The sequence below is a fragment of the Carassius carassius genome, chromosome 23, assembly GCF_963082965.1.
Source record: "Carassius carassius chromosome 23, fCarCar2.1, whole genome shotgun sequence".
In the NCBI taxonomy this organism is placed as follows: Eukaryota; Metazoa; Chordata; class Actinopteri; order Cypriniformes; family Cyprinidae; genus Carassius; species Carassius carassius.
Window position 1 is genome coordinate 25,143,762 of NC_081777.1, and position 17,507 is coordinate 25,161,268.

Here is a 17,507-nt window from a genome sequence, read left to right on the forward strand (position 1 = left end):
ACAATAAATATTAATGCTTACCATAAACTGCCAAGTGCCAACCTCCTTTCACTTTTCAACTAGAAAGGTCCTGTTCATGTCAGACAAAATGTACTGAGAGGAGAAAAAATACTTTTTTTTTGCTATTTTATTTGTCCTGGAGGAAACAGAAAAGAATAAAAAATAGTTAGAGTTCAAAATGTTTTGAGCTATGCAGGGTGAACCAAGGAAATTGGCTGATGCCAAATTTAATTCAAAGAGAACCTAGGAGGAGGTGTATATGGGAGAAACACAGAGTAGAGGGACATTCTACAAACCAAAGTGTATTTGTGTTCCTTATATATGTTTAAAAAATAAATTTAACAATACACAGATTATTCTAACCTTTAATAATTGTTGAAATAGCCATAGCAGCAAAATTCAGTTGCTGTATTTATTTATTTTTTTACAATTTCTCCAGGCTGTATAAGCTAATACCAAACATTTTGATGAAAATAAATACAGAAATAAAAGCCAGTATTTTCTAAAATAAATCAACATAATTTAGGAATAACTATTACAGTATGTTTTGCTCTGTTACAGAGCATTATGATTTTATAATGTTACAGATATTTAAAAGCATTATCAAACTATAGAAGATCCCTGATTCCTGGTAATAATCTCTCAGCTAATGATGCACGCTAATTCCTTTAGTTTCTCTCTATGGGTTAAAGTAGCCTTGAGACCGAGCAAGCTCCCAGTGACCAAACATCTGCTCTCTCTCTCTTCCCTTCACTATTCCTCCTCTTTGCCCTTTCAAGAGTTCCTTTGGACAGACTGATAAAGTCTTTCTGCCCAGGTCAATAGACTGTTTTGGCAATTTTGAATTTTGAAAAGGTCTCCATGGTATTTTTGCAAGTGTCATATCATCAGTCATCCATAAACACTGATGGTGCAAGAGTCTTTCCTCCTATCTGGACCCACTTAACTCCTTTATTTTTATGGCGTGCCACATTAGTGTGCAATTCTGAGATGCATTCATCCTGATTAGTGACTATGATCAATGACATGGAAAACAGAATCGATAATTCAACCAACTGCCTAGAAACAAAATCTATACTGAAGACTTCAAACTTAGCAATTCATTAAAGAGTTTGCAGGAAGGTTACTTCTGAATTTCACAACAGCTTATCTGTAGAATGCATGCATATTCATGAAAGTCTCGGACCCGAGTATAAGAACAGATGTTGTGTTTATGGAGTCTCAAAGGTGAAATTTTACATAAAGTGTTGTTGTAAAATACAGTATACCAAAAGCCTATTCGCCCATCATGCCCATTAAATAAATTAATAATAAACAATGCCTTATAGTTGTAATTTATTGGGTAAAATATTAGCAATATTTACTGCTGTGCTCAATTTTATATTTAATATAAATTTTTTAATTTAATATAATTATATAGCCGTTTCCTGTTCCATATTGATTCTATGATTCAGGGATAAACGTCCTATATGACTTGCATAACACTTTGAAAAATTATAAACTCTCTTCACATACCACACACACAAACAGTTTGGTGACATGACATTCTATCTCTGATAAATGTGTGTGTGCATATGTGAGCGTGCAGCCAGTGAATCCAGCACAGTGGGTCCTCTGTTTGGAAAAGCGCTCTAGACTCTGGCAGAGAGACAAAATAGCCCATAGCTACTGATGCCTCTGCCTCCAGCTGTCACCACTGTCATCAGCAGGGGAAATGTACTGAGAAGTTTTAAATTGCTGTTTTATACCAGAACAAGGCCATTCAAAAAGTACATTACAATGTAAGCTGATTTATTGCACTGCCATTATCATTACACCTCTGGTGACATCATAAGCATTATCCTCTAACTATCCATGTTGGCTCACAACAGCCGATGCATTCAAACAAACAAAAACTACATTGTGGTTGGCTCACAAAATGCACTGCACTTAAGCAGAAAGTATATTTAAAAATAAGCTACATTATTACATCACACAATCAATGATATCATCAGCATTATGTGTTGACTCACAAAATGCATTGCATTCAATCTAACAAAAAACACCCTGCTAGCTCACAAAATGCATTGCTTTCATACAAGCAGTACATTTTAAAAAAAAAGATGATTTATTACCATCACCATGGACAACACATTACAGTCCCTTATTATTATTTTTTAAGATGTCAGAATTATTTTTTATCTGCAATTTTGCTGGCTTACAAAATGTAATGGTAACACTTTAGGGTTACACTTTATTTTAAGGTCCAATTCTTACTATTAACAAACCATTAACAAAGACTTTTGCCTCAATAAACACTGTTTTTTTTGCTTATTAATAGTTAGTAAGGTAGTTAAGTTAAGGTATTGGATAGGAGCTGTAGAATATGTTCATGCACACATGTGCTTTATAAGTACTAATAAATAGCCAACATGTGTGACCCTGGACCACAAAACATATGGGTTAGGGGGAAAAAAACACAATTTTTATACATAAATAAGCTTTCCATTGATGTGTGTTTTTTGGGGATAGGACAATATTTGGCCAAGACATGTACAACTATTTGAAAATCTGGAATCTGAGGGTGAAAAAAAAGATAAAGAAAATCTAAATTATGAGAAAATCACCTTTAAAGTCATCCAAATGAAGTAGGAATGCATATTACTGATCAAAAATAAGGGTTTGATATATTTATGGTACAAATTTTACATAATATCATAATGGAACATGATCTTTACTTAATTACCTAATGATTTTTGGAATAAAAGAAAAATATATCATTTTAATTTATACAATGTATTGTTACAACCTGTCCTCCAACCAATACGCCCGTATAGGTCGTTTGTCCAAATCCCTGAAATATCAGTATTTAAGAACTTCAAACAAATAGCACAGGACAGCCTGAACAAAATCACTGTTTTTGGCATGATGGAACCATCCCTTTAGGACCCTATTACTTGTGTGAACTGTGCCCAGTGACCTGCTTAGGACGATCAGATCAGACCGAATCCTCCTCTCCACCTCCTCATGAGTCAACCAGTCAGATTGATAAATGAAAGAAAAATCCTGCTCCTGCCTCTCTCGCTCTCTATGGTTACGTGTGATCTCTGACCCAAAGCTCAGTCAGAAAGAGGGGAAACTCATCACTCACTTCATTACCCCGCCGTCCTCCTGTCTGCACACACAACCAACTGTGTTCTTATCTCAACCCACACAACCATCTGAGATGCATGGATCTGAATGCCTGCATCCCACCCTGGAGATCAGGGCATGGGCTGAAAGGTGATGGTTTCTTTGGATGGGATTAGCAGGAAGAGCGGTCAAGTCGATAGGCATGTCCTGGAATTAAAGTCTGACCTTGGTGTGTGACCCTCTATTTCCACAGTTTGATGAAAGTGCAGCCATCTATATAGTTTTCTGAACTGGCGCAGAGATGGTATCAGAAATCTACCAGACTTTTCTTTTCTCCATCTGCACTCACACAGTATGGCCTATTGCAGTACTTAGTTTTATCCGCTTCTGTTCAGGCATGACCCGGCTTTACAGCACCCAATAAAACACCAATACACTTTTACAAGCCAGTCGGAGATATTTATAATACCCGCTTTTCATTTCCTTCCAGAACGTAAGAGTTGTGGTAATTGGAGACATTTGGAACGTCTCGAGACTTCTCCTACCTGCTCGTTCCTTATAAACGCTGACAATTGCATATTATATTACACTATTCTGGGGACAGATCGTGCTTAGATGGCTCCCAACTCTTTGCCAGTAAAATAAGAGATGCATATTTTACACTTAGATTGTTATTGCCAAGTCCTGGAGAGTTCAATAGTGCAAAGTCAGTGCATTTGTAAGGGGCGCCTCCACTCAGAGAATGTAAGGGATTTGGCAGAGCTCAGAGTGGGGACAAGAAACTTTTTTTTCACCTTTATGACACAAGATGTGGTTACAGAGCAAACCATGAGTGCAAATTGGTACTTGAGCTCTACTTCTTTGCTAATAAGTCCTCAGGGAAGGGACTTTTCAGCAGGCAAAACTACCACTGCTATTTAAATTTTCTATTTTGTTTTGTTCCTCTTTGGTTTGTGCTAATGGACGTTTGGAGTGTACTAAACTTGTTTACTCAGTTCATAAAGGTGAATCATAGACAACATGCACAATAAGAATCAATATCAGTGTGTTTTAGAAAGGTCATATTTGGAAAACTTACAGAAATGTCACTAGAAATGTCTCAAAGAGATTTTACTTTACCCCAAAATGACAATAATCCTGTTATTATTTACTTACCCCCATGTCATTCCAGAACTAATCACTGACTGACTTCTGCAAAACACAAAAGAAGATATTTCGAAGAATATTTCAACTGCTTGTCTAAACAATGAAAGTCAGTGGTGTTCAATGTTGACCTTATGGATAAAAGCAGTTAAAAGAGGTAAAAGAGGCTAACGTCGCCCATGAGGGTGAGTAAATGATGACTTAAAAATTACAAATGTTATTTTTGGGTGAACTATTCCTTTAATACTGCATTCTTCTTCAGATGTTCATCTCCAACTTCTCAATTTGACGTCTCTCTCCACAAAGTTCCATAGTACTCATCATATGTTTTCCTTCTATTTCTGATGTTTCACACCTTTATTGACTGAGTAGATCAGCGAGGCTCAATTAATAACGTAGGATTAACAGCCTGACCTTTTTTTTCTGCCCATAATTCCCATGGGGCTCAATTTATCTCCCGGAATCCACAGCTAGTTAAAAAAAAAAAGAAAAAAAAAGTGATTGACACTTCTAACCTTCATTGGGATGTAATCTTCATCTTTAGCACTAGGAGATCTAATTAATTAGTGGAATCTCATTTTCACACTAATGAAAGTAGACAGAGGCGTGATAGAGGAGAAAGGGGAGGGAGGGAGTGTGAGGAGAGAGGGAGAGGGTGCCATTTTTAATCCCACAAGATGGACTCCACCTGCTTTATGCACTTTAGAACCACAGCTGAACTGGCTTTGTGTCAAGTAGCTCTCCTGGTTAAACCAGGCAAATGTCTAGATGTTAACCCTTGTGCTGTGGAAAGCCTTGCGAGAGAGCTTTGTTTGCTCACTGCTGCCCAAGGGCAGATCAGGGTGAATCTCATATGAGCTTTGCAGTGTGCAGACAAACTAGACATTTGCTTCAGGACTCTAGTTTTACACTGAATATTATGGTGATCCAACACAGTGCCAAAATTGTTTATTGTACAACTGTAAAATGTCTTTAAAGTAATGGTTTATTCAGAAAGTAATATTCAAGATTTAAATGAGTTTGCTTCTTCATAGGAACAGGTTTGAAGAAATTGATCATTACATCACTTGCTCATCGCTCATCTTCTGCAGTAAACGGGTGCCGTCAGAATGAGAGTCCAAACTGCTGATAAAAATGTTAAAATAATCTACAAATAATCCACAAAGCATCATGTCCATCAATGCAAGTTTTGCAAAAAGCTGCATGCATGTAATAAACAAATCCATTATTAAGTTTTTAACTTTAAACCATTGCTTTCATCTAAAATATTGAAGCAATTTAAAAGTCCTTGGCAATATTGCTTTCTATAATCAAACATTGTCTCAAATGAATCAGAGAAATATGAGAGAAATATGCACAGATAAGAAACAATTAAAAAACAGTTAAAACACCCCAAAACAGTTCTCAGTGGATTTTCACCTGTGAAGAAACAGGTAATGGACTTGAACTCTCACTGTAATTGACGGCACCCATTCAATGCAGAGGATCCATTACTGAGCAAGTGATGTAATGCAAAATTTCTCCAAATCTGTTCTGATGAAGAAACAAACTCATCAGCATCTTGGATGGCCTGAGGGTGAGCATCTTTTTAGCAAATTTTCATTGTCTGGGTGAGATTTTTTAGGAGTCCTAATATCAGTATATTGAAAAATGGGTGTATTATTTAACAGGTTACAGATTTGTTTTTACATAAATGTATATTTCCTCTCTTGTGCCGGCAACACTTTAAGTTTTTAGCATATGCTTGAACTAACAATCAACGACTTTTTACAGAATTTCATAATCTACATTAACATTAATCTTATAAATATACTATTGATCATTTTTAATTCATGCTTCTTCACTAACTAATTTGAATTTATACAACTTGTATGAATTAATCAATATGGATAAATGCAGTTAGAATTTTTCATTTTGAGTTCAAGATACCTAATGCATTGACAAATGCTAACATATTTTTAATATTTGACACAATTGTTAAACCATTTTTTTGCCCACTACAGATCACAAATATGGCCCCAGTAGACATGCAGGAGAAAATTAAAGATGGGAAGTTGATAAAACGGAAGGAGAGAGAGAAACTACACCTTCCCCTGGTGTATTTATAGAAACTGACAAAGTTCAGGGTCTATCATACCGCAAGATGGAGTTTCTCTTGTCTAAAGCACCCTGTGCTATATGGAATGGGTGAAGTTTTCATGAGTATAATGTCAAAGGCCCAGCACTGACGTTTGGTGACTTGTATCATGTGTCTAATGGCAATGTGTCACAATAAAAATGACAAATGATTCTGACAGAGCCTCCCAGCATTGGGGCAAAATTTAACACAAAAAGTCTGAATGGCATAGAAAGTGAAAATCTTTTTACGCCGAGACTCAGAACTACTGAAAAAATCTGCTATGTAATTTGCAAATTTATTGAAGAATAATTTTGGATATCATTAATAAAGCCTCAGGTAAAAAGGAATTTAAAAAGATGAATAAAAGACAGAGGGGAAATTTGCAGAATAAAAGCACAGAACGTAGTCCTGGGGCAATCCGAGAGCACTCTTCGTTTTGCATAAACTCAGTCACAAGTCTATTTCCTAGCCAACTAAACACAATCTTTACATAATAATGACTGAATAAATGACAGTTTATATCTTTTATGCAGAGAAGTGCACATCAAATCAAGCAATAATGCAGTGTTTTCAATCATCACTCGCACCCCTGATGCATTCACTGTAATATTTGCATTTAGATGACATAACATAATAACTCGGGAACCACCTGCAGGAGTATATATTTTGCTGTCTGTTTTGTCTAGCCGTCCTGCCAAACACAATGATTCATTAATTGAGCGCGGGAAAGAATCTTCATATGGCGACTGACATTCAATTATATGGGAGAGATCTGATTAAAAAGAGGTCTGAAAAGCATGTATGAAAAGCCTATTTTGCGGGCAAGCGCTGAGGGGAGGCTTAAGCTGTAATTTGAATGACCGTTTGGGTCCTGGGTGAACACGGTGGCAGTATGGGAAATCACTACGCCACGACCTCACAGTAATTGGATGTCCACTGTGTGTCTATGCACATGCATGCAGAAGAAATGCATGCTGATGTGTTTATACAGCATTATTTTCATTTGATGAGGATTGTAAATTTGTCCTTAAATTGCACACGCTCTCTGTAATCATTGCACAAAATGTTTATATTATTACAAACCCAACAAGGTTTAAAATTCACACTTCGATTTTGTCTAAATAAATTATATGATAATTTATGATATAATGATTAATGATTGTGAGATATAAAGAATTGCAAGAAGCAAGTCACAATTGACGATTTATAACTAACAATTCTAAGAATGAAAGTCTGAATTGTGAAATATAAATTCGCAAATGATAAAAAAAGAATTATATTATATATATATATATACAGTATATACAGTATATATATATATATATATATATATATATATATATACACACACATACATACATACATACACATACACACACAAGCAGAAAAGTCAGAATAGTGAAATATAAACTTGCGATTGTGTGTGTGTGTGTTTGTGTGTGGGGGGGGGTCAGAATTTTTAGATGAAAAAAGTATTTTTTATTATTAATTTCTTATTCTGTGGTGGAATAAAATAAAGATGCAAACTCAAAAAATGCAAAAATGCAAGATATTAACAAAATTGTGAGAATATAATTATAATTATAGGGCTTTGTTCAATGATTATTTTATAATTTATATAATAGTATTATATTTGTTCAATACCAAAATGTATTGACTGTATACATAAACTCTTGTATTACATTTTTGTATGTGATATGTATTTTTCTTTGTACCAGCATCATTAGTTTGATAGCATGCTGATGTCAAATTCTGTCTATGCAGGCAAGTTGACAGAAAGACAGCTCACTAGGATTCAGAAGGGAGCTCTTATCTGACCACAGACTGGCCATCAGAAGCAGGACTATAATGATTAGACATACTCCGTAAGAGGACTGCCAGAATCCTGTCACTGCGTATCAATTTTAAGATGTCTATTTTGCTACTGTTTCATTTGGGCTTATGAAACAAAGGTTGGGCTACTCGGCCTGTCAATCGGCTGTCAGATTTAGTGGAAGGACTCAGTTTTGCCAGGACCCGGAGCAGATGCACTGTGGGTAGCCCACGATAGCAGACTGACCACAGAAGTTAGTTTGAAAAGGTCCTACAGTGACCGCCCTCCAAAGTGAGCCTGCAATCTGTCACCAAGTCTAAATAAAACTCAAAAACTAAACTTCAAACAGAACTGCAGACTTTTATGAAGTTCAAGCCAACTTTTATGGATGTGTGAGAAATGTGTTGATTTGGCAAATGAATGTCATTTGTTCAGGATACTACTGAAACACCACTTATTGACATAAATAAAATAAAATAAGTCATTTATTAAGTCATCTAAATTGGAGTCAACTTCTTTAAACAAACAAACAAACAATTGAACTACATATATAAATAATATATACCGTACTTATAATGTAGTAATAACTAATAATGTTAAGTCAAACCACATTAACTAATTACAATAAAATAAAACAAAACACTGAATAAAGTACTCCTGGAGAAATATTATAAAATACAATAAAATTTTATAAAATGTAAATAAAAAAAATAAAAAAGGAAGCTTCCCAAAGACTAGTACTTATATTTAAAAGTACTCATACACATCCATATGCACACATTTTCACAGAGCCCAGTTAATGTTCAGAGGTTGCGTAACTGAAACACTGTGTGATCATTTACATTACTGAACAGTCGATGTGTGTAGGATCAGTACTGCAGCTTCTGAACCAATCCGATCACAGGAAAAGATCAATCCGTGACAGGTGCATGTGATCATCCTCCTTATCTTTTTGAAAGGGCATCTGCTGCCTGCTGCACAAGAACAGATGATGGTTTGAGGACTAGATCTGGGCTTATATAAGAGCTGTTGTTGTTCCAGTTAATAATAGATTATGTTTCACATAGTTGATAGTTACTATGACATAAGATTACAGAATGTAATTTAACCAAGTTGTGATGTTCCCATTTCTGACAAGTGAGTTCTACCTGATTAATCTGATCTGATGTAGCACATCAGGTACTTTACCAGAAGTTTAAAACACAGACACACAAACATTATTAGTCATGCATGCTATTCTGAGAAGTACCGGAAAGAAAAGGCACCCTTGACCTGTCACGGGATGTGTGCACTGAGAAAACTGTTTCGCAAGCTGTCAACAAGCCATTAGCTGAAATGGCCATTATTACTGAAATATTTTTATGTGAGTATGCATTTACTTATTTAGATCAACCTGTCTGATTCTTGTGGAACATCAGATGTGTGCTACCTTCACACGTCTTTCTGGGAAGTTTCTACACACAAACCCGGACGTCTTAATTACAATGTGATATGCATTCAAATGACTTTTTGCATTCAAATTAGTTTTATTGTTAAGAATTAAAACTGACATGTTACGTAATTTCAAAGAGCTTTTTCTTTCTTATTCTTTCTTTTTTCTTTGTCATGTACAGAAAAATGGAGGAAGATTTAAAAGTCTACAATATATTCTGGAAAGCACCTGATCAGATAGACATTTTTATCACATTCAGAACAGAATGTGATAAAAATGTCCATTTCAAATCATGATTATGGTCTAGACAGAGGTTTTAATGAAATATAACATAACACAAAATAAATTGTCCTAATAGATCAGTAATTATTTTGATACTTGAATGCATTCAAGAGGGAGTTTTAAAAGGAAAGAAAAAAAAAGATATGCAACATCTGACCACATTCAGAACATAACTGGAAAACTAGAATAAAAACAAAAACAGTCTACTTAAAAATAAATTACAATAAAAATTAAAGGGAGACTCCATAGAGTCCTACACGGGTTCGGGTACCCGCGGGTTTTGGCTGAAACGGGTGAAAAATATCCAACTGTGTCGGATACGGGTGCGGGTCGGGTCGGACACAGGGGAAACACGGGTCTAAACACGGGTTCAAAACAGTCATGTGCAAACATAAAAATATAAATACGTTCCACTTTTAAAAAAATTTTTTTTTTCTTTTTCCCGTTGTTTTTGTTTTCCTTATATATATATATATATATATATATATATATATATATATATATATATATATATGTATTATAATCTGAATTAAAATGTGTTTGATTTAAGCCTATTTCAAAATTTGTCGGGTCGGGTCGGGTGCGGATTTTAATTAGTGCTGCTGTCGGAAAACGGGTCGGATGCGGTTTTAAGCACTGCGGGTACGGGCGGGTGCGGATTTACAAAATCGGACCTGTGCAGCTCTCTGAGACTCCACCCTAAAATGAAAATGTTGTCATTAATTACTTACCCCCATATCATTCCAAACCCATAAAAGCTCAGTACGTCTTCGGGAACACAATTTAAGATATTTTGGTTGAGACTGTCCCATAGAATGCCAAGTAAATAACAGTGTCAAGGTCCATGAAAGTCGTTGTCAGAACACTCCATCTCCATCCAACAAAAATAACGACTTTATTCAATAATTCCTTTGTCAACGGTCTCCCCTGTGTCACTCCATATCACTGTGCTGCGTATGCTCTTCTGTGTCCTCCGTATTTTTGTTTTCTTTGCTTACAAAAAGTGTTCCCATCGCTTCATATAACCCAGATTGCACGTCTGATGGCAGACGGAGTATTCTGACGATGACTAAGGTCCATGGGACAGTCTCAAGCCTCCAGGTTTTCATCCAAAATATCTTAAATTGTGTTTTTACGAGTTTGGAACGACATGGGGGTAAGTCATTAATGACAACATTTTCATTTTGGGGTGGAGTAACCCTTTAAGCAAGTAAAAAAAAAAAAAACACAAACCAATTCTAGACACCGTTGTGGGCAAAATTATGCCCAAACACTTGTAAAAGTGTTTGTGAACTTAAAAAATACCAAGAGCTAAAAAGAAAAATTCTGGTAAAGAAACAGCACACACCTGTCTCCTTGACACACCTGAAATCCCCTGGAGCTCATTGTGTAAAACATCTGTCACATATTAGATCAACTGCAATGAAGCAAAGACTCTTGGGAATCGGGCAGAGGAAACATGGTGTCAGTGAGTCGCAGCGGTGACAGTGAAAGTTAGAGCAGTTTGTCAACATTCAGTGTTTCACTATGAAGAAATCAGAATAAACGGCTACATTCAGACACCTTTCATGTAACATTTCAATTAAAATGTCAACCCGACTATCAAACACGCTCTGGAACGCATACAAACATACATTTAATGATGGCCTAGCTCTGTTCCAGCTGAGGGGTTTTCTACTGGCCTTGTCGGACACAGCTGATGTTGGTGGATAAGTGTGTATAACCTCAATTAAAGCATGCTCTAAATGTCTGACAACAGCTAATATTCCTCTTCCAGCAGCGGACCGAATTGATGTTCCTTCATTCGTCACCCCGCAGAAAAAGCAATCATGCTGTTGTCTCGCTCTGCTTAGGAACTGGGAAGCGCTGCTTCCAGTTGCTCATTAGCATGCATCACTAACACCCCGTGTCCTCAAGATACCAACCTTCCATCTCTTAACAACGTTAAAACCCCTGCTTTAATATGCAGAGGAATCTGCTCTAATATACTTGCTCTAAAGGTGTCTTGAGGATAGTTAAACTTTAAAACACACCGCAGTTATTGTTTGTCCCTGCAGATTTGCCCCCTAATGTTTGCTTGCTTGTTTGCAGAGCTCGGTTTGAACAGAAAGCCTCCGTTCTGTCGGCCCTCCTGTTAGAGGTTCAACCCATAAAGCTTTAAGAAAACAGCCAGCTGTGTTACGAGATCTGACAGTCTTTAAAATGGGTATTTTTGAAATATCTGTGGTACATTTTGTAAATTCGCCATTCGTATTATATGGAAAATTGATTTGCAGGCACTAAATAAGACCTGGGCTGATTGACACACTGAAGCAGCAGTGTAAGATATTTCTGAATGGGGGAATAGCTTTCCTCTCATGTACGTTTAAGCTACAAATATTTGCGTAGAGGTTGCCAGTGCAACCAGTGCAATCCAGTGCCAACATCCCTAACATACTGTAAACTTGCTTTTGCCCATCAGATATACACTTCTAAATGTCAGGAATCTTGAAATATCAATAGAAAGTAATTCAGAACAGAACAGGAAATTCAAAGAGAGAAGGAAAAGATTTTACAATAAGATTAAATTTATTAACATTAGTTGATGCATTAGCTATCACAAACTCACTTTTTTTGCAATAAATATTTAATTGTTTATATTAATTACATTTTATAGATTATATTTACACTACCAAAATTATTAAAAAAAATGTATTAGAAATATTTTATACGCAATTTTTTTATTTTATTTGTTCAGTGTAAACAGTAATATTAATATTATGATAATAATATTATGAAATATTATTACAATTTCAAATAACAGTTTTCTATTTTATTATATATTTAAACTCTATTTATTTCTACATTGGTAAAGCGGAATATTTAGCCAGGTCATTCTTCAGAAATGACCCTAATATATTGATTTGTTGCTTAAAAAAAAAAATCTTATTATCAATATTGAAACAGTGATACATTTATTTTCAGCATTATATTTCAGAAGAACAGCATTTATTTGATATATATATGGTAATGGAATGGTAATGTATTATTTTTTTCACAGTATGTGATAATTGAACTTTTTTAACTACTATTTTATAAACATAATTTTATCATATTCTTTTGTTATGTATTAATTCAAAATACATTGAAGACTGTTTAATTGTACTTTACATAATAAAAATAACAAGATTTTAAATGATCCACAATTGATTAAACCTTGTTATAAAGAGTTACAGAAAATAAAGGAATTTAAGAGAGGGATAAATTGCCTTATTTAAGTCGATACAAAGTTTGTCCATGACATCACTAGCTGTGGGTGGGGGCCCAGAAATTTGTAGTACACCAGTGATTAAACATCATACAATATAACAAACATCATACTGTTCACCAGTTTGCCATTAATTCATATAACTTACATCCATAAAGGAACTCAAAGAAAGCACATACCTCTCTATCGAGTTGGTGGGGTGCTATCACAGTGACAATGTCGCCTCTTTCTGGGTCGATGTAGAACATATTGGGTGAAGGTTTATCGGGAAGCTGTCTCACAATGATGTAGCGCAGTACAGCATTGTCCGTGTTGGGATCGTCTGCATCGTAAGCTGTCATGGTCATCACTGTTGTGCCTGCCAAAAACAGTTGAAAAACAATGCGTTATAATGGAAACAAATCGGCAGGATGCTACTCGCTGTGGTGCCAACTATTTTCTTAAGGTTTTATCTGTACACTGACACCATTGTGTCTGACATTTTTCATTAAACCACAAAGCCAAAACGAACTTTAATTGATTGAACTCGGCGAGCCGAGCAAGAGAAGGCGACGTACTTTGAATGAGGCTTCAGGGCACAAAATACGCAAGAGCAAAAGTCTACTTTTAAGAACCCCTGTTATGACCCTCCCAGCAAATCCGAGTTTTATATTGTAGTGCATCTAAAATAAGGATGCCGTTCTTGGCAGATGAACTGTAATCCTATTCAATCCTTGACATATCAGCTTGCCTCCTCTCTCAGACGTGGCCTTCGGAATGAACAGCAGCTCGACAGTACCCAGAGAGAGGGCGATATCACAGTTCAAGCGACGCCGTTCATCTATTTCATTTCCCCTCAGTCTCATCTGAATGTGCTCAACCGCAAAAGTGGGCCGCAAATGGAGCCAGAGCCTCTCAAAGTCACAGTGTCCAGAAAGTGACACGAGGCTAAGTCATATCTATTTCCTGAAGTTAATGGCCTCTATCAGTGACGTTAACCTCTGATCAGCCTTTACAAGAGCTCTCGCACTATACGGCATAAATCCAACAGGCACCAAAAAGAGAAATAAAAAAATAAAAAACTGTGGGGACATGTGCAGACCCCCTCAAATAGGAATATTAGCATCTTAGAGTAAATGAGTAAAAGGCAATTATAAGTAATTAAGGGAGAAGTGAGTATCAGCACAGGGAGAGAGATGGTATTAGGCGACGGTTAAGCAGTACACCTTTAATGATTAATTACACATGCTGAAGCGCAAAACGGGGCTCTCTCGTGACACCGCTAGTCAGAGCGAGCGGTTCCACTTCACAGTTCAGTTACACCAAGTTATACGACCTCTGTGTTCACAGAAACACACACTGACACACATATGAGTGTGTGCACAGCATGACTGCACACACACATGCAACCTTTTTCTTTATCTCATTCGCATAAGGAAAGAACCCAGACAAGAGCACTCATACTGCACTTTATGAAGAGCAACCTAGCACTGAAATTAAGTTTGAAAACCCTGTTATTTATTGCATGGTTTTACTCTTTTGTCCTTTTTTACAAACAATAAATGTAATCAAATGGCAAATAAACTTATTAATTGAATAGACCTACAGATCCTATGGGCTAGGAAGGAAAGAAAGAAAGAAAGAAAGAAAGAAAGAAAGAAAGAAAGAAAGAAAGAAAGAAAGAAAGAAAGAAAGAAAGGAAACAAACCTGTAAAACAAGTGAATGAGTTCAAATAGTTCTTTAGAAGAAAATAATGTGCAAAGATACAATTTTAAGAGTGGGCCAGTGTATGTACATATCATTTGTATCTGATTATTTATTCATAATTACCAAAATGGGCTCCTGATAGAGACAGACAGACAAATAGATAGATACCTTTATTTGTCCTTCAGAAACTTCTAAACACCAGAAAAAAAAGAATTTGCCTAAAAAAGATGAAGAGCTTCTTTTTATGTCTTTCCATTAAAGTCAAGTTAAATCAATGACTGTAAATCCTGTCAAAATCAATCTCTCAGCCAAAAGAAAACAAATTTAGTACTATTCCTTTTCTAAGACATTTAAGTAGAAATTGATTTCCTTGTCAGTGAAAACTAGTCCTGTCCAAACATTCTGTTTATGAATAGAACACATTCATAATCAAGACATTTTTAAAACTGAACAAACAATTGTGAAAGAATAGCATAATCAACCTAATCAACACAAGTCCCCTTGATTCGGAATCCCGTTCTTGTAGTTCTCTTAACCTGTTCTCCTCCTGCACCCTCATAAAGATCAAAAAGCTATGAGGTATTTAGCGCTTATCAATATGAACCATGACAAAAGCCATCAGCTCCCATCAGCACACACATAAATCAACAAGCAGATCTAATTGGTTGATGGGAAGGGCCAGCAAGTGAATGCAAATCACTGCTATGAAATTATGAGGCAATTATGTCAAAGCTGAGCCCAATTCAGGAGCTATTGTCTTCCTTTATGAAGTCCATACTCTCCCCAGCGCCAAGGCGGAATCAATGTTAACTACATTGGAAGGTTTAATGGGAGGAATGGCTAGACTTGAATCTGCGGGTCTCCATTACTGTATTATCAACTCTGTTCATCTAATTGGGGCTATGGGATCAGTCAGAGTGAGGACTTTTTCTTTCTGGCTTTTCTTTCTCCCTTTTAATTCCACCATCTTGTCACACTGAACAAGAGGCAGAACATTGAAATGAATAATGTCTCATAAAATGCCTGACTTGAGCGGTTAATTTGATATCAGGCTCAGTGTCTAACTCTGCATTAACTAAGACTGAAAACATTCATTGGCATATTGAAATCAACCATAGTATGAACAGGCAAGTAGGAGTTGTAAACATAAAAAAAATCTGTTATATATTATATATATTTATTTTGTATAAAAAATAAAAGTGAATGCAAATCACTGCTATAAAAAATCTACTATATGATTTTTCTGTGAGTCATTTTTTTTTTACAGTATACAATAATAATAATGATAATTCATAATTTAAATCTTTCTCATTCAGACTATACCTTGAGCGCTGTCTTTATCTGTTGTGCACACTGTTCTCGTCTTCTCATCCTGTTGCGCTCTGGTATAGCAGAAGAATGTGTTGTTTGGAAGATCAAGGCATTTCAGTGGGCATCTCTGCCTTCTTACAACAGCTGAAGCCCAGTGGGTGCCAATCACATAGCCCCACTCCAGAACTGAAGGCAGTGCATACCATCCAAAACCGTGGGCTTCTCCACAGGGCGCCTTCCACTTCGACATGGCCCCAGCTGTTTAAAATCAAGCGCTGGCTAAAAAGCTGGGCCCTTCAGCTATTGTGGAGGAGAGGTTTTACATAATAATAACTCAAAATGTGTCACGCCATTAAAAAGGCATATTTATATCCTGACAATGACAGTTCGGGCCAAGGTTCATAGAAATCAGACCATTTTTCCTTCTTTCTCAATCCCTTTTTCTTGTTCTTGCTTTTTCTTGTTCCCTCTCAAAGGATTCCACAGACACACTAAACAATGTCACTAGTGTTCATTCAGATCAAAAATAAATAAATATAAAATAAATATGTATATATGTATATATAAAACTGTGTCTTATACAACCCGAATTCCGGAAAAGTTGGGACGTTTTTTAAATTTTAATAAAATGAAAACTAAAAGACTTTCAAATCACATGAGCCAATATTTTATTCACAATAGAACATAGATTACATAGCAAATGTTTAAACTGAGAAAGTTTACAATTTTATGCACAAAATGAGCTCATTTCAATTGTGATTTCTGCTACAGGTCTCAAAATAGTTGGGACGGGGCATGTTTACCATGGTGTAGCATCTCCTTTTCTTTTCAAAACAGTTTGAAGACGTCTGGGCATTGAGGCTATGAGTTGCTGGAGTTTTGCTGTTGGAATTTGGTCCCATTCTTGCCTTATATAGATTTCCAGCTGCTGATGAGTTCCTGGTCATCTTTGACGTATTTTTCGTTTAATGATGCGCCAAATGTTCTCTATAGGTGAAAGATCTGGACTGCAGGCAGGCCAGGTTAGCACCCGGACTCTTCTACGACGAAGCCATGCTGTTGTTATAGCTGCAGTATGTGGTTTTGCATTGTCCTGCTGAAATAAACAAGGCCTTCCCTGAAATAGACGTTGTTTGGAGGGAAGCATATGTTGCTCTAAAACCTTTATATACCTTTCAGCATTCACAGAGCCTTCCAAAACATGCAAGCTGCCCATACCGTATGCACTTATGCACCCCCATACCATCAGAGATGCTGGCTTTTGAACTGAACGCTGATAACATGCTGGAAGGTCTCCCTCCTCTTTAGCCCGGAGGACACGGCGTCCGTGATTTCCAACAAAAATGTCAAATTTGGACTCGT

The 17,507-nt window shown here is 36.2% G+C and overlaps 1 protein-coding gene across 2 annotated transcripts in view; it reads right to left on the minus strand.

Annotated features, from left to right (window-relative positions):
* LOC132101633 (cadherin-13-like) overlaps positions 1-17,507 on the minus strand; it is a 352,587-nt gene that overhangs the window by 91,824 nt on the left and 243,256 nt on the right. For both annotated transcript variants that reach the window (XM_059506718.1, XM_059506717.1), the window contains exon 7: positions 13,327-13,505. In XM_059506718.1, the coding sequence (XP_059362701.1) occupies positions 13,327-13,505 (179 nt within the window). The remainder of the gene's footprint in view (positions 1-13,326; positions 13,506-17,507) is intronic.